Consider the following 26,055-nt stretch of genomic DNA (forward strand, 5'->3'; position numbering starts at 1 on the left):
TTATATGAGGAAAACGACTGGCTTTATTGTACTCATTAAAATGGTGGAAAGATCTGGAAGAGCAACATGAAGCCTTCAAAGCTACTTTACACCCCTGAAGACCCCATGCAGAAGCATTTGGGGGTCCCCTCAAACAGTCTTATTACATCCATCCATTTCCGATCACTTAAAACGCACCACAGCAAGAGTTCACATATCCTCCAGTTGTCCGACGTCGTCGTATATGACCTCGTCGAGCCCGTCCTGACTCTGCTTCTGCAGGCAACGACTTACGGCATCCAGTGTAGTTTTCAAGCGACGATCGAGGGCCGAAAGGTGGGGCTCCGTCAGCAGCGGGGCCACGGCGTGCAGGGGATCGTGGGAAAGCGAGGCCCGCATGACATCGCTGAGGCGATACTGCGGCAGATACAGGAGGCGCAGCCGTAGCCAGGTGGAACGGCGGATTCTAGAATACACACATATATAAATATATATATATAAATATATATACATACACACACCTGCAACACTGCTCCAATGGCACCAAGATGGACGGCTCGTCTTTGGAGTGGCGCCCGAATCTGCATTGACAACACAGTGACAGCGTATTTGCTTGGACAACCAGTGACAGACATTTGAGGATAAAACTACACTCACGCCCGGCCGTTGTCAAGGTGTAACAGGAAGGTGTCATTGCCGAACTTCTCGAATGTTTCGTAGTGGTGTCTGTCCATGTTGCCTAGAAGATGAGTCAGAATTTAACCAGCCATTGTTTAAAATGATCAATCTGAACAATTGCATCCCAATTGTACCACAAACTGTGGAGATTTGAAAATAAAAAATGTAAGAATTGTGAACTGGAATAGGTCCAGCCTCGGTCGATGAATGATCCGACAAAGGGAACAAAGTGGCAAGATGGACAGTGACGTCTCTGCTACTTTGTAATAAATCAAACAAAATGGCCGTCGGTTATCATGAAGACAACCTTTTTAATAAAAAAGCAACATGGATGACTGTATAAGAGCAAATATTTCAAGTGCGTGTTTGAATGTATCACATGGTACAATAAAAAAACATTTCAGTTGTATCTTTAGCCACTGTAAAACGACTTCTGCTGTGTTCAATCAAAATGGCACCAACACAGAATGAGAGTTGCAATTTTATGTTCACCACCTAAAACTCACTTCTTCATTCTTAAAAAAAAAAAAAAAACAGCTGGGTTAAAAATAACCCAACTGTAGGTTAAAAAGGGACCAATTTGACCCAATTTTTTGGCTCGGTAGTGCTCAGAGATCTTCACAGGAAGCCCTTGACTCAAAAAGCCTGCTCACAAGGCGAACCTTCCGCAAACTACACAAGGAAGGTTCTAACTCGGTAGGAAGCGGAACTGTTGTGATTATGTTAAAATCATCTCGTCCCTCCTCTCCGGTATCCAAGTCCTCCAGATAAATGGGACAATGATAAACTTCATCGGTGTTCCTTGGACGTGGAAAGTGAACGTCCTTCACGTGCGCCTTGATGCAAATGAGAGGCATGGAGTAAGATTGTGGAGATAGGGAATTTTGTAAGGCGGTCCTGTGCACGTCCCACGATGCTCCTTTTAGTTCCAGGTCGCACAAGTCCACCATATCCTTTGGACGGGGGGTGAATAATGGATCTTCACGAACCTGGAAGATTTGAGAAGAACGTGATCCACCGCGTGGTGAAAAGTGAGAGCAATATTTGCATTTTAGCGGCGATTAGCATTACCTCAAGGTGGAGAGTGATATCGCTGATGTATTTGTGATTTACTTGTGCTGCTTTTCTCCTCAGTGCCACCAGAAAGCCCTTCGCATGGGCGAAAGCGGACAAGCGGTAGGCGGCGCGTGGTGCCGAATCGTTATCGCGCCACAGGTAAGCGCTGAGAAGCTCCGCCCGTCTCTGTAAACGCGACAATGCGGTGAGCGTGGGGAGGGAGAGGAACGTCTCCGTGATGTATCGACGCGGCTGTCGGAGGCGAGAAAGGAGCGAGGACACCGAGCCGCTCAGCTCGTGCCACTCGGTTAGGAGGAAGTCGTAAAGCGGACTCTGGAAAACCTCCCCGGCGTTTCTCGCTCGGGTTTGGTTTTGTTGCGTGAGGTAATCCTGCAGCGCATGCAGACGCTCTCTGGCCTGGTTAAGTTCTGGTAGGGTTGCCAAAGCTCTGCTGGAAGGCGCGGCGAATCCGTGAGGAGTCTGGGAGGCCTGGAGGAGCTTGTTCAGATTGCGACTGTTGATTTTGACGATTTCAGCCTCCATGTCAGCGCTGAAACCCAACAGGAGAGGCTCGCTGATGTCCTCGGCACGGAGCATCAGCTGTCCGTCCAGCTTTCGTTGGAGGTTGGCAAAATCTAAAGGCAAAACTTCTTTTCGATCATGGAAAAACTGGATTATCGAGAAAAACTGCGTCACGTTACCGCCGTGCTCAGTGCTGATGATGATTTTGGCGAGCGTGTGCGGTCCGCTAGCTTGAGGTGGCGTAACGCTGAAGCACGTTTCTACAGTGTTTTGCACCGCCTCGGAATCCGCAGAGTCCAGAACATGGCCGCCGTGCACAAGGTTGACTAGGAATTTTAAAAAAATCAAAATGATTCAATAGATTTTAAAAAATCATGTCTTTGCCCCTGTGTTGCATCACCTGCAATGTATCGTAAAGTTTTCATCTTGTCGTGGCACAGACTGGCCGAAGAAACGAGGGCATCCACCAAAGCTACAAGATCTGACTGGCTCCTTCATGGAGGAATAAATGAAAAAATAAAAAGATTTAAAAGCAATGCAGCACAACACGTTTCCAGTTCTCACCAGCTGTAGATTCTGGCCTGGCCCGAGTATTTGTAGGCCTCTCTCTGTAGCAACACAGAGTGGAAGGTTGCACAGCGTAGAAGGAGCTCCTTGTCGTCGGCCGGGCTCCCTGACAGATATTGCAGGGAGCAGCTCAACTCTTCCTTCACGTTCCAGGAGGAGTCACAAACCAGAGGCAGGCCGTGCATTCGCACCGATGCTGGATTCCATTGACATCAGAACTACATTCATTATCACAACATTTGTGACATGGGGTGAAAATAAAGATCCCCAAAGGGGGGGATCAATTTCAAACCTACCGGGTAGGAAAGTCTGGGTAGTTTCTTCAGTCAGAAACCAAGCTCTGAAATCTGGATGAGGACTATTTATGTGCTTTGTAGCTGGAAAATTAATAAAATAATTAAAAAAAAAAAAAAAATATGTGAACGTCTGGTTTAAAGTTTGCAAACTGTCTTTAAACTGCTTACCTCCATAAGGGGAAAACAGCTGATTGAATCGTGCCACGACTTTAGCATCCCAACGTTCCAGCAGGTGACAATTGTTCAAAACAAACCAGTGACCTTCTCTGACTGATTTTTCCAAAGAAAAGAGGATGAAGTCACAGTCGCAAAGTCCTGCGATGGAAATTACTTTCACCTGGACCAAAAATAATTATTATTTTAAAAATGTGGAAAAAAAAAACTCAATATGTATCCAAATGACATCCGTTACGCTTACCTCCTTTGTTTCTGTTGCCATTGAGGCCAAGAGCTTCACTAAGTGGACAGGCTGAATATTTGTCCACTTATCTTTGGATGGAGGAGGCCACGTTAAGATGATAGGTCCCTTATGCTCCACAAGGAATCTGTAAAGAGCCTCGGGGTTGGCGCAGTGAGGTGATGAGTGGCGAGGTGGGCGAAACTGGCGGGCCGCCATGGCCTCCGCTAGCACTTGTGTGGAGTGAGGTTGCAAGGTCTTTGCGAGGAGAGCCCGCTGGATCAAGGACAGATGGGAGTGAGAGTCGCATGGGGGTGGTCCTGCTATGATGGAGGAAGGCGAGCGCAGGTATTCTCGCCACTCCTCGCGAGAAGAGGTCAGAGAAGCAGTCAGACCTGTGAAGTCTGGAATCTTCTCTAACCAGAGGAGGTCAGAGTCAACCTGAGGGGATATCAAATGATCCTTTGAGGAACCTGCAGCTGGAGGAATCCCTGCGAATCCCATGAGTAAGGCCGTCCGCTCCGGTTGAGAGCAAAGTTGGTTGGTTTGCATCACGGCCAGAGTTAACAACAACTTGAAAACTGGACCGTGGCTCCTAAAGAGACACGGCCTATAGTAGAACATCAATTTGGCCACCATCTTGTTCCTTATCTCGGGTATTACCCCCCCTAACACCGTCCCGGTGCCGTACGACACGAGCTTACTGGCCTCTTGGGCAAAGACCTCCTGCATCGCTGCCATGAAGGCAGATAATGGAAAGTAATAAGCGGGGGAGAGGCGGGACACCTCCTGCAGAGCCTGGTAGAAGAGCCATGCCAGCTTGATTAATTGCTGAGGAGCATCCAGCAAGGGCGCGTGGAACTCCTGCCTCTCATCCACCAGCTGTAACTCCGTCTGAGCGTAAGACATTGTTTCTCGGACCGTGACCACTTGCGAGAGGAACTCGGGGGCTTGCATTCGGGTGGTGTCGGACTGCAGGACGGAATCCATCACAGAGTCCTAAAAAAAAGATGGCGTCCTGTCAGCTCTCTCACAGGAGACAAATGTGATGAGGTCGGAAAAGTGTCGTCATGGAAACGCCCGTCCGACTCACCTCCTCCGTGACCAGCTTCCTCTGCATTAGCTGCTTGTCATTCTGTATCCGCAGGTGTTGAGTCATCAACGCTTTGCACTCCGACTGCAATAGCTGCGTCAGCATGAGTTCCTGGACCTGATCCGAGCTTGGCGAGAGGTCAACCACATCCACCTGAGACAGTATGGATGGATGAATAGCTGACGAGGAAGAAAGGACAATCAAGAACCGGCTTTTTGAAATCCACATTTTCATCTAAGAGGTGAAGTTCTAGTTGAGGCTTCCTACCGCTACTGAGCAGTCGGGCGGGGTAGTGGGTGCTGAGCAAGAGGTAGAAGTCAGGGTTGGTCTGCTGGGCAGGCTGGTTTGAGCCTGGGGGGCAACTTGCAGCGGGACGGGCCAAAGTTGCGAGAAACTGTGGACTGACTGGAACACGCTCGATGTGAGTAACCAGGACTTTCATGCCTGGAATAAAAACAAGATAGACAGGTGTGAGCTGCCTCTCAAAAAATGATTGATGATTAAAAATAATGATTCCAGAGTTAAATTCAAAAGGTGGATTCATTGGACCACACCTCCAATATGTCCAATATGCTAATTTATCAATTTCAGGGTTTGTGTGTGTACATTATCAAACAACATTAATAAAAAAAAAAAATTGTACATGGAAGAGATTGCTAAATATTTTACCATTCTTAACTTTCCGCTGTACCAATGCAATTCAAGAAGTTATTCATACTTAATTTTTTTCATTTTAATTTAATCTTAATTACGCATTGACCTCATTCAAGCACATGGGTTTCCTCTTGTGTAGGAATGGTGCTGTACAAATTAAATTGCTCAGCCAATAGTGAGTTCTAATATTTATACTGGTTTAACTTCTAAATTTTCATGGGTATTCCCAATTGCACAACTTTCGCTTTTTAATTCCAAAATTATACCGTGTAATGATTCCAGTTACCTTTCTCGGCAGCCAGGTCCAACTTGCACATTAGTTTTGGATCATCAGCGCAAACCACGATATCACACTCAAATTCTTTCCCCAGAGTGTCGTCGTCTCCCGTTTCGCCTTCGGAACAGAAAAGTGTTGTTTCTTCTGTATCATTTCAAATGGTGATTCCATTTGTAATGGTCTCGAATGATTATAGACAACCAACTCCAACCTGTAATGACCCCATTTTTGGAGTTGATCACCAGATGATGCTTGGTGTCTGCAAGTAGTGGCCAATATTTCACCCAACTCCTCCTGCAGCCCCACAGCAACAGCTTCAACACCAATCTGGTGGTTACGCTCTCACGCGCCGGCCACGCGTTCACACCCAACGCCCGAGACAGGAGTGGCTGCAGCGTTTCGGATAGAGCGACCGGAAATCCCGAAGTTAGCTGAGGTGGTTCGTCGGTAGAGGTGAACAGGGAAGTTCTGGCATCTCTGGGATTTGGATCGATGATTCCTGTGCGGTACAACACTCTCCACTTGCTCAGCAATTCGGTGCGTACGTCAGCTGAGAAGGGGCCAAAGTAGGAGATGATGGCAGCCAGGAAGATGGCGTCTCCCGGTAAGCATTGTCTCTGCAGCTGTACTTCCTGAAGGAAAACAAAAATATGATGCCACATCTACTCATCATGCAAATAACCGTTAAAAAAACGATGTCTTCATGAATTACCCGAGCTCGATCCCTCCACACTCTTGCGTGTTTCGACAACAGTTCCACAGCATTAGCAGCGGTTCTCTCCAAGGCTTCAGCTTTGCGTAGCAGCAGCAATTTCTCGTCCAGCAATTTCAGCACAGGCTGTAGATCATTATCAAGCTCTTTAAGACAATGTTTTATTCCCTCCATGTGGTCTTGGATCTGCTCAAGTTGCTCTTGCGCCCTTAGAAGCATTAAGTCCAGCTGCTTCCTGACCATCAGTTGGTATATCTTCGTACCGCAATTGTTGACGGAAAGGATCCAACGGCATAGAGTCTCGCAGGCCTTGCTCACTTCTCGGATGCATTCCGGGACAAAGATGGGGTTTTTAATTAACTCGGCGAGCTGTAGCATTTGGACGTCGATAAGACTGTAGAAGTCAAAATGGACCAGGCACTGGGCAGGGGGAAAAAAAAAAAAATTAAAAATACCTCTTTAAATGATAATGAAATGATCCCGTGTAAGTGCTTTGGAAAAGATACCTTATACACGTTGCAATGTAAAAAGAGTCTTTTTGCATTGGCCCAGCCAAAAGGCCGCTCAAAAAGCAAAAGAACGGCATCCATGACCAGCACCACCCCATCAGGCGGATCTCTATAGTGCCGCACCTCCTCGAGGTCTAATGGGTCCAGACTATGGAGCACATCAAGTGCTGCCTGGAAATATGGACTCAGCTGAAAAAAAGAGGGAAAGAATCAGTATCTCTAAATTCATTTATGACCAAAGCATTGTGTCATCAGTGAGGTGTTGCAAATCTATTTGATTCGTCACCTCTTCCTGGGATTCAGTGATCCGGTCCCCCAGGATTTGAATTTTTCTCTCCTGTTTAGCACATTTGGTTTCAGCTTTTTGAAGCAAATGATTCTGGTCCTCTATGGCTCCAAGGAGCTCATCCACGCGCTGAAAGGAGAAGAAGAAAAATATTTGCAAAGACATACAACGTGCACTTTTCAAGTTGTGTACCTTCTGTATCTCAGCAACTATTCCCTGCATTCTCGTTAACTCTTGTTTATACTTCCTGGCAAGGTTATCCAATGCATCCAAATGAGACAGAGCAGTGTTAAGCCTGTACAAACCAAATATTCACCATGGATCAGAAAACAAATTTGAAGCTCACTGCTAAGCTCAACACAAATTGTGAATATTTGGAAAATCACAACCTGTTGGATCGGCTCTCCAATTCATCTTGCAGAACTTTGCAGATGTAACCAAAATGAGAAATGAAGGCCATATATGTATAAGGACTAAAAGGCTGCGTCATGAGAAGGACCAGAGCGTACTGATATGCAGACTGGTGGATTCCCGCCATTGTTACAGCCAAGCCATCTGGTGAGCCTTGTAGTTTCACTGAGGGGGGGGGAATCTGCAGTTATTTTATCGTCATCGCCGCTTAACAGAAACGAAATGATGTTAACTTACAGTTCTGACAAATATCTTTCAGGTGCTGAATAGCAACTTCTGCCAAAGACTGGCTCAACCAAGGCTGGTACATCTCCACACAGCAAAGGCTGAGAGCCTTGGTGGTTTGTGCCTAGGTGACAAAAATACCGTTTTTAATAAAGGACCCATCTACAGTGACGTACGAAGTCGTGCAAGCACTTCAAATACAACGCGAGCGATTCAAAAACCTTGTGTTCGTTGTTTTCGCGGCTGGCTGATACGACGGCAGGCATCAAGATGAAAACGTGCACGTCACGGAGGTTCTGACACAAGTGCCTGTTTAAAAAAAGACTCCTTGTCACTCCTATCCAAGTAGAGGTGGCAATTAGTTTCGAAACTAACACTTGTTCCTTACTTGTCAAAAATCCAGCTGTCCAAGAGGAATTTTTTTGTTTTATACACAGCGGTCACCCTTGAAACAAGCTTGGCCAGCTCCTGGTCTGTGTAGAGCCCCGGGTAGGAGTTGAGGGCTACCAATAGCTCTTCTCGAACAGAGGAGCTGATATTCTCATGGACCAGTATGATGGTTTCAATTTGGCGAACTCGAGTTTGATTCCCAGCTCGTTTTAAAATCGTATTTAATTCACTTTGGTTACCGGCGTGTACCTCCATCAGGTGGCAGCCTGAGACGTAGGCTGCTAAACGAACGGTGGTTTTACGTCCTGTCCCACTACCTGAGGCCATTAGTAATCCGTGACCTCCTGGAATTAGCAGAGCCCTGAAAATATGCAACATCTGACACATCCTTTGTCTGTGCACAGCATATTTGAATGCAAAATGGCGATGGACATCTTGTTTGTCTTTCACATCAAAGTGTGACAAGAGGTGATCTATCAGCACGCTGAGATTTTGTGGTTGATATGAGCTACGCTTGAATATGGGGAAATGATTTCTAATAAGCTCCGGGCCATACGTAAGGTTCGGCACAGCTTCCAGCAAGCGCTGAAGAAACGTTGCCTCCATATCGGGGTTAGATTGCACTCGAAAGTGGGTTGTTGCCGCTTTGGTGATGAGTGACTGCAGTTGACTTCTTCCATCCTCCGAGTTTAGCCGATCACCAAATGTACGCATGCACTCGTGCGTCCAGAGATGGAGAATGCTGAGCTCCATGGCTAAAGGCTCTTGAGGAACCGGGGAACATTTCGATTTGAACTTCGGGTTAACCGGCTCTGCTTTTGGAAGGACTGGCTGCCATAAGGACATCCCTTGAAATACCTTCTTCAGGTCATGGTGAGAGAATAAAAAATAAGGATTTTTTTTTGTGGGCTGGAAATTGTTGCAAACATCTTCATACAAATTCTCCGTCGCGTTGATGATGGAACGTATCGTGTCCGACACGCTCGGGAGGAATGGCGCGTCCCTGAGCCACAGTTTAAGCTGAGGCGAATGAATCGAAAATATCACCTCCGTGGTTGAGCTCGGAAGAGCGAAGACGGAGAACAGACGCGACAGCCTGGACGATATTACGCTAACGTGGGGGTTGTCCAGCTCAAAGACACAACAGGTAGCCAGGTAGCTGATGAATCCAGGACTGAGCACCTTGAAGTGGTCACAATCAAATGCCACCACTCCTCCTTTCGAAATACTTTGGCGTAGAGTCTCTAAGATTTTGGAAGTCTTCCCAGTCACATCTTTTGAAACGGAAAATGAGGATTAAAATTCAGGACGTTAAAGTTATTTGGTAGCGTACTGACTCACCGCGAGGTGTCTCATGGAGGTCATCCACGTAAAGCGTTAGGCCTGGTTGTTTGGCCATGACCCCCTTGGTTTTTTGACAGCTCTTCTGGAAGCTAATTCCACACAGCAAATGGCGCAGGTCTGTGGGAGCCTGCATAGATCTAGCTGGGACTTTAATGTGTGGCTTATCAAAACACAGCAAGGTGTTACAGACGGTCGATTTTCCGGAACCAGGTTCTCCTGCCAGCAGCACAGGCTGAATTGCCTCCAACATGACGGAAAGTAGGCAGGTATATTTCCAGTGCTGTGTGAAGACGGTGATAATTGATAATACGGTATGGATAATAAATCATTCAAAACTAACCTTGGGAGTGATGTACTTTGTTAATAATGTATTGTTAGAGTAGATCTTGTTGTCGATATTAAAGAAGAACTCAAAGACGGTTCCCACGTGCGGAACCTTAATTTGAGACCGACTGTCAAGCAGTGCTTGGCGGGCAACGGTGTCAAACTGAGGCCAGAGTCTGAAAAAAATAAATGTCAAAGAAAATAAGTCGTTTGGACTTTGCAGATTACAAATGTAAGGTCGTAAGAAGATGAATTGATGACCTACCGAGGATGAAGATGTCCGCCAAAGCCCCAAATGTAAGCCAATAGAAAAAGATCTTGATTGATATTAAAATCTGGAGGTGTATCTGCTGGAATAATCGTTGACAAAAGTAAATAACGTGTGTGTGTAAAATGATTCGGATGTTCATATTTGTAGATTTGCAAATACCTTTTGTGTCTTTTTGCGCCGTGGCTTGATTGCTGTTCCGTTTGCTGGTAAAATGATGCAGGAGGGCACGAAGGATTCGAACGAAGGATGTGATTTCCGCCAGGCCGTCCGCTGAGGTTTGACCTTTATTCCAAATCTTCTTCTTCTTCAACAAATTGAGAGTGTTGGAGAAAAGATCTTCTGAGAGCTGAGTCCACATTTCCAGGGTGGCTTGATCTAGAGTGAATCCGTAATGGAGAGAATCCATTTCGCTCTGCCACACCGACTTCCAAACATCGGTGCCGGAAAAGTAGATAAGACTGCAGCAGGTCACCGCGGAGGGGCTCGCGTCACTCAAGTCAGTGGTCTCCACAAGGAACTTGAATCGTGATTTAGGCGACATGATCGTTTCACCAGATGGGAGGCTTAAAAATGGCTTTGCGAGATCACTCAGTGTGCTTAGGTGATCTAGCCAGCAGGGTTTTCCAAATGGCTCTCCATCCATTACCAACCATTTGGTCATATGACTCGACTGGCCAATTTCTAATTTTCCAGAATTTCGTCTTTCGGAATCTCTCAACGCCTTGGTCACAGCTCCATCTTGCCAGCCGGATTCATCGCAGAATCCACCAAATAATTCCTCATGGGACATGGCGTTTGGAAATAAGACCACGGTGTTGACGAAGCTCCAATCTGAAGCAGCTCTGAGTAGTTTTGCCTCGGTGGTATCCACGTTTTCATCTTCTGTTTTGTTTGCAAGGCGACTGAGGCCTCCTGCCAGAGCATTGTAACAGGTTGATTTTCCACTTCCGCTAGGTCCGAGAAGAATAACTGCGTGAGAGAAACTCAAGGTCTGGTAGAGTGTAAGAGCTTGGTGAATAGTTTCAGAGTCAGAGTGCAAGAGGAGCTGATCTAATTCTTCTGACACGGCTTCTTGAAGTTGGTAGTTTGGTTCATCTTGAGTATATTGTTGAATATAAGAAAACTGACACGCGATAGGAAACAATTCTTGGACGATGGAGTTGAAGTGTGAGACTTTCTTCGATGCATGCATCAATGGTGATAAGACTGAATGAATCGCTTGGACAACAGCTATCTCCTCCAATAATCCAGGGAAAATCGCTTGCTCTTCATCCTCACTCAGATCGTCGTCATTTTCTGGAGATTTAAGGATCGTTCGTAATACAAAGGACTGTCTGGCCCTACCTGAAAATTTCTCATCTCGGACGATTCGTTTTAATCGTTTCTTGGAGGCGGAGGAGATATTCTGCAGAATGACAAGATGGCTACTCGGGTTTTGTGTCACAAAATGAGGTAGGCACAGCGAGTCCTTGCTGATGCTGATGAGGGATACCAGACGTTGACTCAAACACTTGGCCTGTTTAAAACCGAAGGAAGTCAGCATGATCTCCACAATGATCCTGTTATCGGGACAGGTCAATGTCACAGGTCTGGTTGAAAATCGCAAACTTTGTGAAATTTCGGAGGATGAAATCAGAACGCTTGCGTAGTTGGGGCTGACAGAAGTGCCGATCCCTGAGAATAGCATTGAGAATTCTCGATTAAACGTCTTTCCACGCTCGTTGCTCTTTCTTGACCATCCGACAAAAGACTGGTAGATGTCCTCAAAGTGTTGTGCCAGTGATGCCTGGACGCTTTGAAGCAACAAGTCCACAGAGTCCAGCACTAACCAGGCACCTGTCAAAAGAGCACCTAGGAGCATCTTTGGAAAAATATCAGCCTTCATATTTGGAGAGCAGTTAAGCATCACAACATGTCTCCCCAATGCTTTGCCTAGATGGACCACGGTATTTGTCTTCCCTGAAGACCAAGGTCCATTGACAAATCCACACCTATAGCTCTTCACGGCAAGGAGAAGCCCCAATATCACTCGATCTGTGCAGGGAGTATGGACCATTCCAAAGTCTTCTGGACCAAAATACTCATAACCATACGCGAGTCTGTGGCCTAAAATGTCCACGTAACATTTCGGATCATCATTGGGATTTTGATCTTCTGATCTTATAGAGTACTTGAGAGAACTCAGCCACTCGAAAGACAACGCCGGCTGACACTGCACGTGCATGAGTTGCGTTAGTTGCTGCTCATGTTTAATTCGAAGGAGCACTAAAGCACGTAAGCACGTCATTGAGTATTTCGAAAGTTCTCCGTCGTCGTTCGACCTTGCGACTGCATCCCTTGTGACCTGGCAAAAATGTTCCAGTTGTGCACTGTTGAATGCTTTCATCTGACTTATCTTCCCGTTGCTTGAGTCCTGGAAAGCTTGATGAAGCTCACTGCACCAGACCACCTCCTCTGCTACAAGAAGACACTGAAGAGGATATTTCAACGTCATATCAAGCACAGGTGAAACGTGTTCACGAGAGTCGTTATTCGGCGGGTCTTGATGGTTGATCCATTCGAGTTGTTTTCGTTCATCAGCACACTGGCTTAGAAGATGTTCCATGGTTAACTTGAGTTGATTCTGAAAACTACTCAACCAAATCAAAACATTGCGATTCGGTTCCACTGGAGAAAGGAAGCTAATGTGCTCCTGGAGGTTCCCAAAAACCCCGAATACCCGAGTTGGTGTGTCAGGTGTATCCTGTGGTTCCACCATGACAGATGTATCCAGCCACTGAACCCCTTTGAAGAATTTCCGTACAAAGGGTAACAGAGATACGGGTGTTGGTTGTAAAGAGAGAAGTTCCACGACTTCCATGTCACTGAGGAAGTAAAGTCTGGGGAATAATTTGCAGCGAGCGTGGAGACGGTTTGCCATCTGCTTGGCAATAGCATTCAATGTGGACAGATCGTTGAGGAGAATTTGGCAGAGGTTAGCGCCATGAGGATTTTCCATTCCTGCTTTGGGACGGACAAGATTCAACACATTGGGGTGAGATGAGTTGAACCTAATCATGGTCTTGAAACGCTCATCGATTGATCGGAATTGTGCCAGCTAGGGAAAAAAAAAGTGGTTTTCATTGAATTGGAGATCTTTGGGTTCGGACAAAATGGAAATTTGGCACATACCAAATCCCATCTTTGAACAGCTAAGGTTCTTTCTTGAAATATGTTGGTTAGGAAGATCCATTCTTGCTGGTAGATATCAAACAAATGCAACAACTTCTCTAGATGGACAGAAGAGTTTTGAAATAACCCTTAAAATTGAACTCAGGAGCTACAGAGGAAAATATTTACCAAGTTCTTGAAGTATGTGCATCCACTCTTCCACGTGTAACCTAAAGTCAACACTGTGCCGTGACCGATGCATGTTTGATAAAATCATCAAATCCTTTTCTAGGTCAGTGAAGAGAAATTCTAGGCCTGGATGTGGCAAAAGCAAAAAAAAATTTAAAAATCCTGCTTTTGATTACTTTACGTGCTTCATGAAGTCTTACCAATAATAATTCTGGCATCACATAAGGCGTCAGAAGAGGAAGTCTTTGCCGCTACCTGTGGCTCAGCAAGATGGCAACGAAGACCTGTACAGGTATGCGGCAGGAAAACACGATCCGTCCATGCTTGTTGAATTTTTTTAAATCTCTTTTCCATGGAATTCTCCTTTTTTGCATCGCTACATATCTGAAACGCATTGCTTGACTGAGTTTAAGAATTACTGGCACAAAAAGAGAACTTGCGGTGTATTTATGGATGCAATTAATCTTCACCAACTTCTTTCCCACCTTATTGATCAGTTCTCGGTGAAGATCAAACGGTTGAAAAATAAGTTGTGCGAGAGTTGCATTCTTATCGGAGGCTTGCCGTAACCCGATACCTGTCAACGTGGGAAAGATCTCGATGAGCATCTTAGAGTAGATTAACAATGCAAATCAGGGTACTGGCCTCTGAAAAATGTGGTCCGGTGTTTGGGTTTGATCGTCGGGGTCCGAAACCCGGCCAGGATTTTAAGACGACAGCTTAAATCGTCAATGGTTTCGGACGTCTCCCGAAGCACTCCGTCGTCGGCGGGTATGATGATTGCTAGCTTTGCAACTTGCTGCTGCCATTGAGTGATTTTCTCTTGAGCTTGTGACAATTCAAGCTACCATAAGGAGAATTTTAAGGAGCGTTGGCAATCAGGCTCAATTACGAAACGAGGCTCGGTTTATAAATTTACCTCAGTGAACAGGAACTTGTTCCATTTGTGTAAAGATTGTCTGCAAAGAGCTGTTAGCTCCCAAAGCTCCTTACGGGCAGTAAGTTTAGGAATGTCAGTCAGATCAGACAAGTCCACAGGATTTTCTAAAAAGAAATGACATCAATATTAGCATTTTCTTTTTAAATACATACAATTTTAAAATCTTAGGACGAGATTAATAGGGTAGACTAGAATAATCATAATTCCGTTTGTTCTCACCGACAAATATTTCACCAGTCTTAGACAACAGCTCCAGATTAGAGGTGGCCGTTTCCACACGAAGACTCATATAATTCAATTCGGAAACCACCTTGTCAGCATTTTGACGTGGATCAAGAAATTGCCCAGAGGTAGCGTAAGAGAGTAAACATCTTAAATCGGAAGCCATCCATGGAAACATTGTGTCCAGTGCAGCAGCCACAGTGGGAAGGCGAGAACGTAACGTGCTATCTGCATGCTTCAAGTGGGAATAATAGCAATCCCACGTGTCTAACATCTAAATATAGGAGAACAAGCAAATTATTACGGTAGTGTGCAAAAATGAGATGAAAATCATATCAAAAGATTTCCTTTTTGTACCTTTTGAGACAAAGTCAGTTCCTGGATGGTCATCTCTCTATAATGAATGCAAATACTGTCCTGGAGGGTGCGAGTGTACTCCAAACGTGTCTGCATTTCCGCCAACATGTTCACAGACTTCCACACCTGAGGAGAGGTTGTCATTGTTCGATAAAATATTGACATCATTGCATATTCATCATGTTCATTACTGCCCCCCCACGTAAAAATGAAAGATGATATACAGGTAGAAAAAAAAATGAAAGAAAAAGAAATCGAGATCCATACCACATCGACATATTTTGGTAGGTCATGCAAGTCTTTGGGTTCGGTCTTGAGAGCAGCGAGAGCTTCCTCCAAGTCCTTCAACAAGCTCTCTGTGCATAATTTCATTTGCTTCACTAACTCTTCCTGTACTTCATTTTCTATCAAACTCAAATGCTGCCCTGGAAAAAAAAAAACTATGCTATGACATTTTGGTACATTTGCACCAAATATGGATCACCGAATTTCTGTGCCGTTTAGCAGACCTAGATGCTCCTTCATTTGGGTGTAGTGGATAATAAATAGCTGGTTGGATGTAGAGATGAACGAGGGAGCAGCATGGATTTCTTCAAGCCACCTTCGAAGCTTGGTAATCAGTTGGCAATACAGTAAAGCAGGTTGACCCTTCATCTTTTCTAAAGAGGCTTGACTCCATTGGTTGATGAATACATGGACATCCATTAACCATGTGTAACATGTTAACATCTGTTGGATCTCAGACTCTGCTGCCTGTCCGAACAGTAGAAATAAAAATTAAAAATAAGAAGACATATTAGGTAACAGCGGCGCTAATTTCTTAGCTTGCCTGCATCAGCTCCGAATGTTCTCTGTTGATAAGCTTGCCCACGTCGTTGATGGTCATGTACCACACGAGTTGTTCTTTGGATAGAGGAGAATATGAGCCATGCATTCTGTGGCCCTCCACCGTCATCATCATCATCAGCTTCCACTGGGGGCGCTGTTCTCTGATCCATTGACAACAGCTATAATGCGTAAGACCAGGCATTCTATCATTGTCTTTAAGGTCACCTGGAAAAGTATGACAAAATAAGAAACTTGGCAGATTACAAGTACTACTTGGTTAGCTAAACTTAGTGAGAAAGCACATCAGCGTCAATTTGTTAATTCAAAAAGTACCTTGAGTGTCTATGTCAACAGGATATGGACTACAGTTGGGGTCAGATGATTCATCCTGACAATCAAGGGGCCTGCTGACCTCCAGGAAAAATCCACAGGAGTCACACATCTACCAGAGGGAAGTCACGAAGGCAATTATAAATTTGCAGGTCAGAAAGCGTTAATTTTTTTTTTGAAACGTGGAAGTCACCTGGTTTATGGAGTCACCGGCAGTTAAAAGCGCCTGAGTGAGTATTTCTCGGAAGAGATGTAAAGGTGGGTCGAGAGTCAGCTGACCAGCACCAAGACGAAGATGAGTTTGGAAGAGGCAGATATTGTGAGAATTCTCTCTCTGATGAAGACAAAAATATTCAGGCGACATATTGGATTTAGGACTACGATTCCGAACAATTCATAAAAATGATTCAAGTAGACTTTTTGTGACATTTCTGCTGTGAAAATTTTAAATCTACAATACTGGTTTCAGGAGAGGTTGATCTGGTTTAACTTTACGTTACCTTCAGAACGTCGCGGAGGAACATCGACATATTTTGCTGGACGACGGTGACAAGACTCTGCACAATAATGTGATTGACGAGAGCGGCAAAGTTGCCCAGCTTCTGCAGGACGTTCTCCGCGTGCGCCAAGTCCTTCTGCAGATCATTAAGGTGGGCCTGGTGCAGATGCATTGGCTTGCAACAATGATGCGGCATGTCAGCATACTGGAGGTGCTCCTGAAGCTCTTTGACGACCCTGTAACTCTCCTCTTTGGCCTGGAGAGAACATTACGTAGACTCGATTTATTTCCTCCAACATGGCCGGAGCTAGGGGGGGGCATGGGGGCAAAATATGGAGCTCCCAAGTGTATTTGACTTTTGGATATTTTCTAATTTTAATACCTTATTCAGGATGCCCAAGCGAATTTGTGCCAGCTGCTTTAAACTGCTCCGAGTATTGTCCATACATGTCGCCAGAACTTTCTGAAATTCCAACAACGTGTACGATTTGGACTCATCCAGAGGTAGCAACTGTGTCGCTTTCATCTCCTCTATCCTTCTGTAGAAAAAGTACATTCTTAGTAGTGGTAATCCAAGTAGTTCATGTAGCAACATCATAAAAACAAACAGGCTTACTTAGTTGAAGTTTTGTGATATTTGCTGATGTCTCACAACAATGATTTTAGCCACACGAAATTGGAGGAGTATTTTTTCAGTTATGAATCTTGATTTTTTTTAATTCTTGCGGTTAAGGCTAAAACCTTTCGCCACCTGCCGCAAAGATTGAGACCGACCTGGATAAAAGGATGAGGCCGTTTCTGTACTGGGGGATATTTGTTAGCAGTTGTCCCTGTACCACTTCAAATCTTCGCTTGTAAACAATCTCACGTACGTTTCGATACCATCTAGAACAAAAGACAAACAAATGCATACCAACGCCGACCACATTAGGCATTCACGCGCCACACTTACAGAGTGACAGCATTTCGCAGAGTGAAATCCCTAAAGAAGGGGATTGCCTGCAAAGCTGTCCACAGGACCGACTCCCTGTGCCACTCCTCCAAAGAGACCAGTCCTCCGTAACCCGACTGTGTGACATGCAGCACCGTAGTGGAGGAGAAGACGTAGTGCTCGGAACCGGCATCACCAACCGGGACCACATGCAGGTCGTAGGGTCTTAGGTGGAAGCGAAAACAAAGGCACATCTTATGCGGCATATCGGTACGCTAGCAGTTGGTGTAGAGAAGCCAAGCTGTACCTGTACCAGCCACCCGCTTGTTCCTTCAAGTAAAACACTTTTAGTTCTCCCACGTCTCTTTGCTTGAGGAACAACTGCACCAGCTCCAAGCCTGTAATGGGAACTTTTTCAACAATCGCTGCCCTGAAATAAAAAATTAGAAAAAAATAGAATGACTTTATTGTTATTGTCCCACTGATGTACAATTTTTTTTGTGTTTTTTTTTTTTTTTTTTTTTTAAGAAAGAAAATCATATTGTACGCCGTTACAATACAAAGAAATGAGAAAAGAAGTTTTGGGAATGGATCACACGGCTTTTGAAAATTTAATACGCTACATATATGGTGTCAAAGACTAAAAAACATTCCTAATTAATTGTGTAAGGCACCTCTGCACTGTGGCTTCATCAGTCGCGATCATGGAGATGTCAGTGGATGACAACAAGTGCTTCTGTTTTGGTTTCTCAGTCCATTTTATCTCTGTGACGGATTTCCGGGATCCTGAAAGATGAGGGCTTCCAGGGCAAACGCTCGGACCGATGGAAGGAAGATTGAACAAGTCTCTTCTTGTGACTCTTGATGCAGATTTTTCTGTAAAACTGAATGAATAGGACGTTATTGAATTCTGAAATCAATTCATCATACTCGCAAATGTATTTAAAGTCTGAGCCAGTTTTATCAAACACAAAGCTGACTTCCATATGAATGGCAAAAAGATGTTTGTCATGAACAAATTCAAATTTCACTTGTGCTCTCATTTACCTGTGTGTCGATTCATCAGCAGTCCTACCGGGGGTGTCATTGCATGATTCGGAGGCCGTTGAGTGGTTTTCCATCCATTTTGTTTCTGCTAATTGCACTCGAATTGAGGCACAAGAACTTTCAGGAGAGACACCCACAACGATGGCGGGAAGACTGATTAAGTCCCGCATGGTGACTCTGGATTCATCTTTAACTGACAAACTGAATGAGGGATTAAAATCAGACGTGAATTGATGTTTGAAATTTCACCGGCGCTCGGATACCTCTTTGCCGTTTCATCCGATAAGTCCGTGCATGATATTGATGCTCCTGACTGAAATCTTTCTTTCCGTTTGGACTCCGATGGGACTTTTACTGATCCGGTTTGAGCCACAGCAACGGAGCTGACAGGAGAGTCTGCAGCACCAATGATGGAAGAGGGATCGAAAAGGCTCCTGCGTAGCGCGGATGCAGAAGAAGAAGATGGCGCAGGCCATAGTGGCGGCAAAGTGGCTAGACTGCTGCCGATCGTAGACGGATCCTTTTTTTTGGGCTTAGCTTGCGGCTTCCCGCTGTCTGTTGATCGCTTCAGAGGTTCCATGGTGGGACTCGTCCCTGTGAAGTGGCAGCGAACATGCTGCGCCAATATCGTCAGCAAATTTCACCAACTGGGTCTTTTCACATTTTTCTCTGATCTTGTGAAGGAGGGACAAAGTAATTAATGAAAAGTGCAAGTCTCGTTCATAAATTATATAATAATAATAATAATTTTGCTTGCTAACTACAAAATTCTCTTCACACTGACAATACTGTGACCAACTACTTTAGCGATACCCAACTTAATAGACAATAAAATAATAAAATAACAGAAATATGTTCAATTTTATGAAATTTGTCAGTCACAATTTATTGTAATGTTAAAACAAGGGGCGTTTTATTTACTTACTTACTTACTTACTTACTTACTTACTTACTTACTTACTTACTTACTTACTTACTTACTTACTTACTTTTTCTTTAATATTAGGAAATTCACTCGCACGAGCACTTTACAAGGATAATCAAAATAAAGAGTGTGAATTTAATTTCAAAACCCAACATTTCTAATAAACTAATTAATAAATTAATTAGCTAAAGTTATATTAAGTAAAACTAGCTAAAAGTTTTTCGCTAGCTTGAAGCTAGCGAAGACACATGACGTAATTACCTGATGAAACGAGTAATTGTACTAAGGAAAAGCCAGAACTTACACTTTGGAGACCCCTTAAATTCTTTGACAATGACGTAGGGTTGCGAAATGGACAATTTCGTCGTTTTTGTCGTTTTACAACGTCATGAAAGTGGTCGATAGTGTAAGGAGTTGAGAAGCTTTCTTTTTACCTGCATAGAAGTAACCACGGCAACACGCAGAAGTCGAAAATCCGGAGCTCTTTGCTTGACATTGAACGTCACCGCATCGTCACGATATGGGCTTTGCCCTTGAACTTTGTAACTTGAATTTCTACATTTTGTTTCACAAAAAAGATGACAAACTACAGCAGAAGGACCATCAGGTAGACAATTAATCAAATTATGCCATTTTGTGATCATTATTTAAAGTACTCACTGTTGGCTAAAAGTATTAGATAGTCTTTCATGAAGATGTCATAAAAATAAAAAAGCTATGATTGGTTAATTTTCTGTAATTAAAATTCACCACCTTTTGACAATTTCTGTGCCATATTAGAATATAAATTATTCACATTTCCGTTAAATGTCAGGTTGTCAGAGACTAAATATAAACATTTTCAAACCCTTTTCCACACTAAATCAAAATCTAATTCAAATAAGTTAAATAATAACAAATAATACCAACTGTAGACACCCTTTTATAATTGACAATTTTTGAGGGCATTTCAAATTCCTCTGCTTGGCATTTTATTATCTTTTTTAAATTATTTAATTTAGATTTGTCCCCATTGTTTGATATTAGTGAACCCCATGACACATGAGAAAAAAGAATGCCTATTAATATACATATAATAAATATATATAAATACACACTTATAAATATATAATATAGATATGAACATAATATACATATAATAAATATATATATATATACACTTATAAATTAAATATATAATATAAATATGAACCTACTCATCAGGAAGTCCAGTATGACCATGTCAATGAAGTCCACCAGCCTTGTGCCTTTGTCATAGGGCGCCGTCTTCTTGATGGTTGTGCAGTAATCTGGTTCCGTCTCCCATCTGAAATGCATTTCACTTGCTGACAACCCGTTTCAAACTTCTGCATACCATCTATGCTCTCACTTAGCCAGTTTGCTGCGGCTGTAAGAGCGTCTCCAGGGTGATCTCCAGCTCCTCCGGGTAGCCAGGGAGAGATCTGGCAGCATGAGGGCCAACGAGGCCTCCAGGGCCGTAGGTCGGCCGCACACTGCGTGCTCTGTGGAGCAGTAGTAGGAGCACCGACCGTAGAAGCACACATTGCCCACTAGGGGGAGCCACAAGAGCATGGAGATTGGAGAAGTAATGGCTGGAGGAACATACGGAACTACCTAATCACATAGTGTAGAAGTAAAATGTTAACCCAAGGACTACCGGGGGAGTTGAAAAATGTCCGGGCCAGTTTGTGATCCGTCGTGATGTCTTTAATCTCTTTGACCACATCCACCTTCCTCCCAACCACTGGGGGCACCCTCCGAAAGCCCAGAATCCTCCAGTGTGAAGACATAAAAAGATGAGTGACAGAATGAGCACACCAGAGAAGGGAAGGCTGAGACATATGATGAAATTACAGTATTACTCTTCTTTGCATTTTATGTCTGCGTGCCCTGTGGCACCATGCTGCCTCTTACAGGTCAGTCTTGATATTACAGGTGGTTTCTGTGTGGGATGTGAAAAATTGGAATGCCCGAGTTACGTCCTACCTGTCCAGGTGAAAGGCGGCGATTTCTGCATTATGTCGCTCAAAGTCAGAGAAGTAGTAGAGGTTGTAGTTAGTTTCATCATTTCTGTCTTGCCTGCAAGCACAGATTGAAGACACCGTTCATTCGTCCAATTTTGACAATCAGTCAATCACAGGTGACTGAAGAGCAAGTGGGAATTGATCATGGAATCAATTTTCTTTAGCATTAATATTTTTCCTTTTTATCTCTGAAGATCTCTGAATGATCTGAAGATGGTTTAGGATTTTTTTTTATCTCTGAAAATCTCTGAATGTCAATTTTGCTATTATCAACTCACTTCATGGGTTTGAACATGGCCTGGCCATAATTTGGAAATGACATCACCAGTTTCAGCTGTGTACCGCCGCTTTTCTGCACTAGAAGAATAAAGATGAGAGCGTTATTAACGATGATTAATGATGTAAGACATCTAACTCGAAAGATACTTTGCTAACCCAACCTGGAACGATCATGATAGCTGTGTGAAGCTAATGAACGTACCATCCTCGGCTGAAGGTTCTTAAAAGCCTAAGCGTCAAAAAGTGGAATCTGAATTTTAAAGCATCACTCCAAAACTGGCAGTGTCAGCTACTATCCAAAATCCTTCCCTCCAATCTGTCCTCCAAGGACGCACATTGACCTCCAGGCCTGGCTCTGGCATCGCATTTCATTCCATTCTTTTTTTAGTAACCCTCTTCAGATGAACTCATCCACTTATAACCGTCTCGACTTTAGCGGCGGCATTAAGCGGGTCACATTGTTACCTGCGCTCACGATGCGGTGTGTGGCGAGTTGTTGGATCACAGACTCCATGTTGGGGTCCGGATGGGGGTAGAGCTGCCAGCGGGAGATGGTCAGGTGAAAGCGTAGCCACGGGGGATGGCTGTCGCTGCTTGTGTTCCAGCGGACGTTTTCGTAACCTTCCTGGCTCGCACTCACCCTGCAGACACAATCGTGATCATTTGGAGTTCTGCCATTTTAGGATTTTTTGGATCATAGGTGTCAAATTCAGGTCCTCAAATGTTTGAGATGTTTACCTGCCAACTCGGTTGATTAGAAGCACCTACCTGGAGTCAAATTGGGGTTTTTACTTTTTAGACCTGGATTGGGCATTTGAACCCGCAGTGTGACTACTGACCACATCTGGGAGCTCCTCTCAGACTTCATCTTTGGTAGAACCCTCAACAACATATCGTCTTGTTGAATGGCTGACATGGGCGCTTTGTAAAGAGGGTGGTCAAACAGCGCCTGAAGCTTCGCCAGACTGGTCGCAAGAGGCTCAATAAGAGACGCTTTCATCAGTTCAATCCTTCGACTTTGGAATTTATCCTGAGGTGCTCCTCCACGACCTTTGACACCGGGAGAATCTCTTTTAGGTGGTGACTCGGTTAATACTGCGATGGCCGTGAAGCTTTTGTTTGCCAGGTGTTTTGAGAAGGTCATGCTGGTCGGTATCGGGGGGTCACAGGCTTGCCGGTACAAGGAAAGCGAGACAAAAGCCAGGAGGAGGTGCAAGAAAACGGAGACGAGTACCAAGGACAGACAGATTGTCCTGGAACGACGACGCATTCTCCACATCATCTGGGTTAGGGTTAGGGTTAAAAAGAAGGGGGAGCAAAGTGACAACAGGGTCAAGCAAATATTGAATTCCTCCTAGCAGGCTAGCTCCTACCTAAGCTAACACATCATTTAAGTTAAGACAAAGAATATTTAAACATCCATTAAGGAAAAAAGAGGAAACTTACTTCTTCAATTGAGCTTCCTCCCACGTTGCTGAAGTTGAAAAGGAATATTCGGTATCAGCTCCGGGTTAGTCTTTAGCTATTTGTTTGTATTGTAATGTGGTCTTACTCAATACACTCGTTTGAACCTTCAGAATTGGCAGAGACTCCATCAGGACTGGTGCTGTGATGCTTTTGTTTTTTTCTACGTCCCCTGGTGGTGTATTTTAAACAATGTTTTCTATTGAAGGCGCAGCACACTTATATGAATATTAAATTATGTTTTCTAAATCCTCACAAAGGAGCTAAGCAGTGACTTTCAGATGAAAAATTAATATCTGTTCTGGCCCGACGGTGGTTTCTGCTGCAATTTCTTTCTATCCTGAGGTGACTTTTGAAACCATCGCTCTAGTTTTTCTTTTGTTCCACCTGTCTTTTCACTCGCCCCACGCACACTCGTGCAAACACTCAGAAGGTGCTGCAACCTTCATTTTCAGGTGCTGAGGTGGTTGCTAAGATACAGCGCTCAGCTTTCAAACTCGATGGAAACATGGAATGAGGACGCTATGAATTGAGCCCAAAACGAAATGGGAAATTCTGTTTCAGGTGTCAGCTGGAGATCAAGGTTTCTACTTTTTGGGAGCCAAAATTAATCTTAAAACACTTGAGGATTTCAAAAACTGTGTGTACTTGAGATTCAATACCATCTAATCGTGACCTGAAGTGTGACTCCACCGATGAATATTTAACAGTGAAGTGACAAAAGCGGTGGGAGGAGATATTTAAAGAAGGGCTTTTATTAATAATAAATGAGATGTGCCATATTGTCAACAGCTTTGGGGCCAGTGGAATCCTCACCAGAGTTGATATTGTCCAAATAGCATGTACTAGCGCCGGCGTATTGCTAGCTGCATATTTTGAGCAGATGGATAATCACTTTTCTGGTGTTTGGGCGATGCAGACATTTACGTCCAAAGATTACAGAGGTCAGAAAATATCTTGACCTTAGAGACGTGTTCAATTCTTGGTGTTAGCATCACAGGAGGCTTCAAAGTATTCTTTTTCTGTTTGTGGTTAGAGTGCAAAGTGACCTGATTGCATGTTTGGGTACATTAAACTCATTCTGTCAACAACTTCAGTGGGTCACGATGCCCTTGTGCTGGCATAGTGCGAGGGACGATGACGTCACTTGAATAAGCTCGGGGAAAACCTATTAAATGTTATATTGAAAGAAATTCTGACAAAATACCTTTTAAAAAATAAAAATACTATGCTGCTAAACTTATGCCCTGTGTTAAACATTGTACATCGCAATAAGGATATTTGCCAAGGGTTTTACTTTTATATCAAGTTTTCTTTAGTATAAGTGAGATTCTTAGCTAGTTATTACTGACATAGTTGCGGAATATTTTTGTTCTAGTCAGACCCCTTCTGCAAATGTCATCTGCACGAACATTCTCACAACAACTTTTTTTGTTTGTCTTCTCTTTGGCTGCTGATGAAAAGCGTTCGTCTTGTTAGTCCTCGTTGAGTTACGTCGGGAGGGATCTTTTTGCGTTTCTTCCTCTGTATTTGTTTGAAGAGTCTTGCATCGTGTTAGCCGGCGGCTCGGTATTCCTCGGTGACGAGCTTGCTTTTTAACTTTTTTTTCAAATGCAGCCACAACGCAAGACAACTCCGTGAAGTCGCTAATGACTGTTGCGTCTTCGGCGTGACTTCCCCGGCTGCCTTAGAACAAAACGAGACTATTCTGTCCTGTCAACAAACAGCACAAACTTTTGTTACACATTTCAGAGTTTATTATCTCTTTCGCCACTAGCTCAGCAGTTCTTTCAAATCACAGCGACAGAAGATCCTTCACCTATGCCGTAGACCCCTCGGGCTAAAGGCGGGATTATTGCCACGTAACCAAATTGTCGGCATCTACTAATGAGACGTAGAAAATCCTTGTCGGACAGCTCCGACGTGTTGGGAGAAGAGTTATACTTGACACGCCTGGACATAGGAGAGTCCCTCCTCTTGTTATGGCTCTAAAGCGACTTCAGTAAACAGCAAAAATTCACAAATCTGCCGGAGTCATTCGTATTTCACTCCGCCTCATTCTGTGTCTGTACCGTTGATACAGAACAAAGGCGGTTAAACATGCCGGGTTGTTATAAAAATTCTCTACAACAAGAACAAAAGGTAGATCAGGTCGTTTTGTACGAAGATGCCGCTTGTTAAAAGTCCGACTATGTACACGTTTAAAAAAAATCTAAAAACATCGTATTGAAAGACAAGTGCGTGTCATTGTAAGAAATGTTGAGATGACGTGAACGTTGTAAGTGGTGATGTGCGCGTGTGTGTCCAGCACACACTTGCACACTAGACGGTCCCTGCAGAGGATAGAGAACATAATTGTTTGGAGAACCCTGGCCCGTTAAGTTCAAAGTGAGTGGTGATAACATGGAAACTCCTTGGAAAGAAAGACAAATGTGAGATAAGGCAGGAAGCTGTTCAAGTGTCTTCAAGTCAAGACTTGATGTCAAAGTTCTTCTCCCCATAGTTCAAGCAGCCGTCAACCTCAGTGACCTTTTTGTAGTCCAACCGGCAGCTGGTTTGCGAGACGAGTAAATAATAGGAAGGGGCTGTACGTATGCGTGTGCTAGGAGCACTTCCACACGCACACGGCCAAACTACCTCCAAAGAACATGTAGAGCAGGTTCTTCACCTCGTGCGTGACCTCAAAGCCAAAGCCCTCGCCGATCACCACGTGCCATGAACTGCCGAATTTCTTGTCCATGGACTCTTTGATCATCTTGGCGGCGCTCTGGAGACCAATGTAGGAAGTCCATGTGAGGGGGAAAAAAAAAAAATCAGAACAACTCCCATTTAAGATTACATTTAATCCATACATTGTTGTGTACCACTCGTCTCCAATA

At 44.1% G+C, this 26,055-nt stretch overlaps 3 protein-coding genes and 1 long non-coding RNA gene across 9 annotated transcripts in view; 1 reads left to right on the forward strand and 3 right to left on the reverse strand.

The window, feature by feature from the left end:
- On the reverse strand, positions 1-23,317 carry LOC148399635 (extracellular serine/threonine protein kinase FAM20C-like). Its single transcript, XM_088374795.1, has 11 exons — positions 23,159-23,317; positions 22,552-22,994; positions 22,178-22,353; positions 21,712-21,790; positions 21,396-21,488; positions 21,067-21,182; positions 20,779-20,959; positions 20,606-20,715; positions 637-718; positions 501-560; positions 1-445 (listed from the first exon to the last, which is right to left on the reverse strand). The coding sequence occupies exons 2-11, from the start codon at positions 22,992-22,994 to the stop codon at positions 190-192; spliced, it is 1,596 nt and encodes a 531-aa protein (XP_088230921.1). The 5' UTR covers positions 23,159-23,317; the 3' UTR covers positions 1-189.
- On the reverse strand, positions 949-19,409 carry dnhd1 (dynein heavy chain domain 1). Of its 2 annotated transcripts, XM_088374792.1 has the most exons (45): positions 18,748-19,399; positions 18,485-18,685; positions 18,112-18,321; positions 17,745-17,867; positions 17,459-17,662; positions 17,281-17,391; positions 16,889-17,045; positions 16,508-16,762; positions 16,201-16,341; positions 16,011-16,119; positions 15,679-15,902; positions 15,359-15,602; positions 15,117-15,274; positions 14,850-14,975; positions 14,490-14,766; positions 14,250-14,374; positions 13,976-14,174; positions 13,816-13,907; positions 13,531-13,714; positions 13,331-13,456; positions 13,163-13,260; positions 10,151-13,088; positions 9,986-10,070; positions 9,737-9,896; positions 9,394-9,676; positions 8,051-9,326; positions 7,884-7,971; positions 7,675-7,786; positions 7,416-7,602; positions 7,219-7,321; positions 7,027-7,155; positions 6,738-6,929; positions 6,232-6,651; positions 5,731-6,151; positions 5,529-5,636; positions 4,856-5,032; positions 4,589-4,767; positions 3,517-4,494; positions 3,267-3,435; positions 3,099-3,179; positions 2,800-2,998; positions 2,636-2,727; positions 2,415-2,561; positions 1,729-2,348; positions 949-1,646 (listed from the first exon to the last, which is right to left on the reverse strand). In XM_088374792.1, exons 1-45 carry the CDS (start codon positions 19,062-19,064, stop codon positions 1,266-1,268), a joined length of 13,206 nt encoding a protein of 4,401 aa, XP_088230918.1. In that variant the 5' UTR covers positions 19,065-19,399; the 3' UTR covers positions 949-1,265. The 2 variants fall into 2 exon arrangements, with proteins under 2 accessions (XP_088230918.1, XP_088230919.1); XM_088374793.1 differs by lacking the exons at positions 949-1,646; positions 1,729-2,348; positions 2,415-2,561; positions 2,636-2,727 and having other exon boundaries at positions 2,807-3,020; positions 18,748-19,409.
- LOC148399637 (uncharacterized) overlaps positions 19,759-26,055 on the forward strand; it is a 14,074-nt gene continuing 7,777 nt past the window's right edge. For 2 of the 3 annotated variants that reach the window (XR_015858248.1, XR_015858249.1), the window contains exon 1: positions 19,759-20,016. This is a non-coding gene — a long non-coding RNA (uncharacterized LOC148399637). The remainder of the gene's footprint in view (positions 20,017-26,055) is intronic. The other variant, XR_015858250.1, reaches the window with a different exon arrangement.
- Positions 24,056-26,055, reverse strand: part of LOC148399638 (dynein axonemal light chain 4) — a 3,072-nt gene continuing 1,072 nt past the window's right edge. Inside the window, exons 4-5 of one of the 3 annotated variants that reach the window (XM_088374632.1) lie at positions 25,814-25,943; positions 24,056-24,889 (exon numbers count right to left, since the gene is read on the reverse strand). In XM_088374632.1, the coding sequence (XP_088230758.1) occupies positions 24,864-24,889; positions 25,814-25,943 (156 nt within the window). In that variant the 3' untranslated portion in view covers positions 24,056-24,863. Of the gene's footprint in view, positions 24,890-24,910; positions 25,944-26,055 lie in introns of those variants that run through there. The other 2 variants (XM_088374630.1, XM_088374631.1) reach the window with 2 other exon arrangements.

Source organism: Syngnathus floridae, chromosome 4 (assembly GCF_059516105.1).
Source record: "Syngnathus floridae isolate MCC-2025c chromosome 4, RoL_Sflo_1.0, whole genome shotgun sequence".
In the NCBI taxonomy this organism is placed as follows: domain Eukaryota; kingdom Metazoa; phylum Chordata; class Actinopteri; order Syngnathiformes; family Syngnathidae; genus Syngnathus; species Syngnathus floridae.

Excerpts from the sequence above, each read along its gene's own strand:
- dnhd1 (XM_088374792.1), bottom strand. The coding sequence starts at position 19,064 with ATGGAACCTCTGAAGCGATCAACAGACAGCGGGAAGCCGCAAGCTAAG. Across the intron at positions 16,763-16,888 it reads GCTTGGGCATCCTGAATAAG|GCCAAAGAGGAGAGTTACAG; the intron begins GTATTAAAATTA and ends TGTTCTCTCCAG. Across the intron at positions 14,375-14,489 it reads GACTGGTGAAATATTTGTCG|AAAATCCTGTGGACTTGTCT; the intron begins GTGAGAACAAAC and ends ATTTCTTTTTAG.
- LOC148399635 (XM_088374795.1), bottom strand. The coding sequence starts at position 22,994 with ATGATGTGGAGAATGCGTCGTCGTTCCAGGACAATCTGTCTGTCCTTG. Across the intron at positions 20,716-20,778 it reads AGCCGCAGCAAACTGGCTAA|ATGGGAGACGGAACCAGATT; the intron begins GTGAGAGCATAG and ends AATGCATTTCAG. Across the intron at positions 446-500 it reads CCATTGGAGCAGTGTTGCAG|AATCCGCCGTTCCACCTGGC; the intron begins GTGTGTGTATGT and ends TGTGTATTCTAG.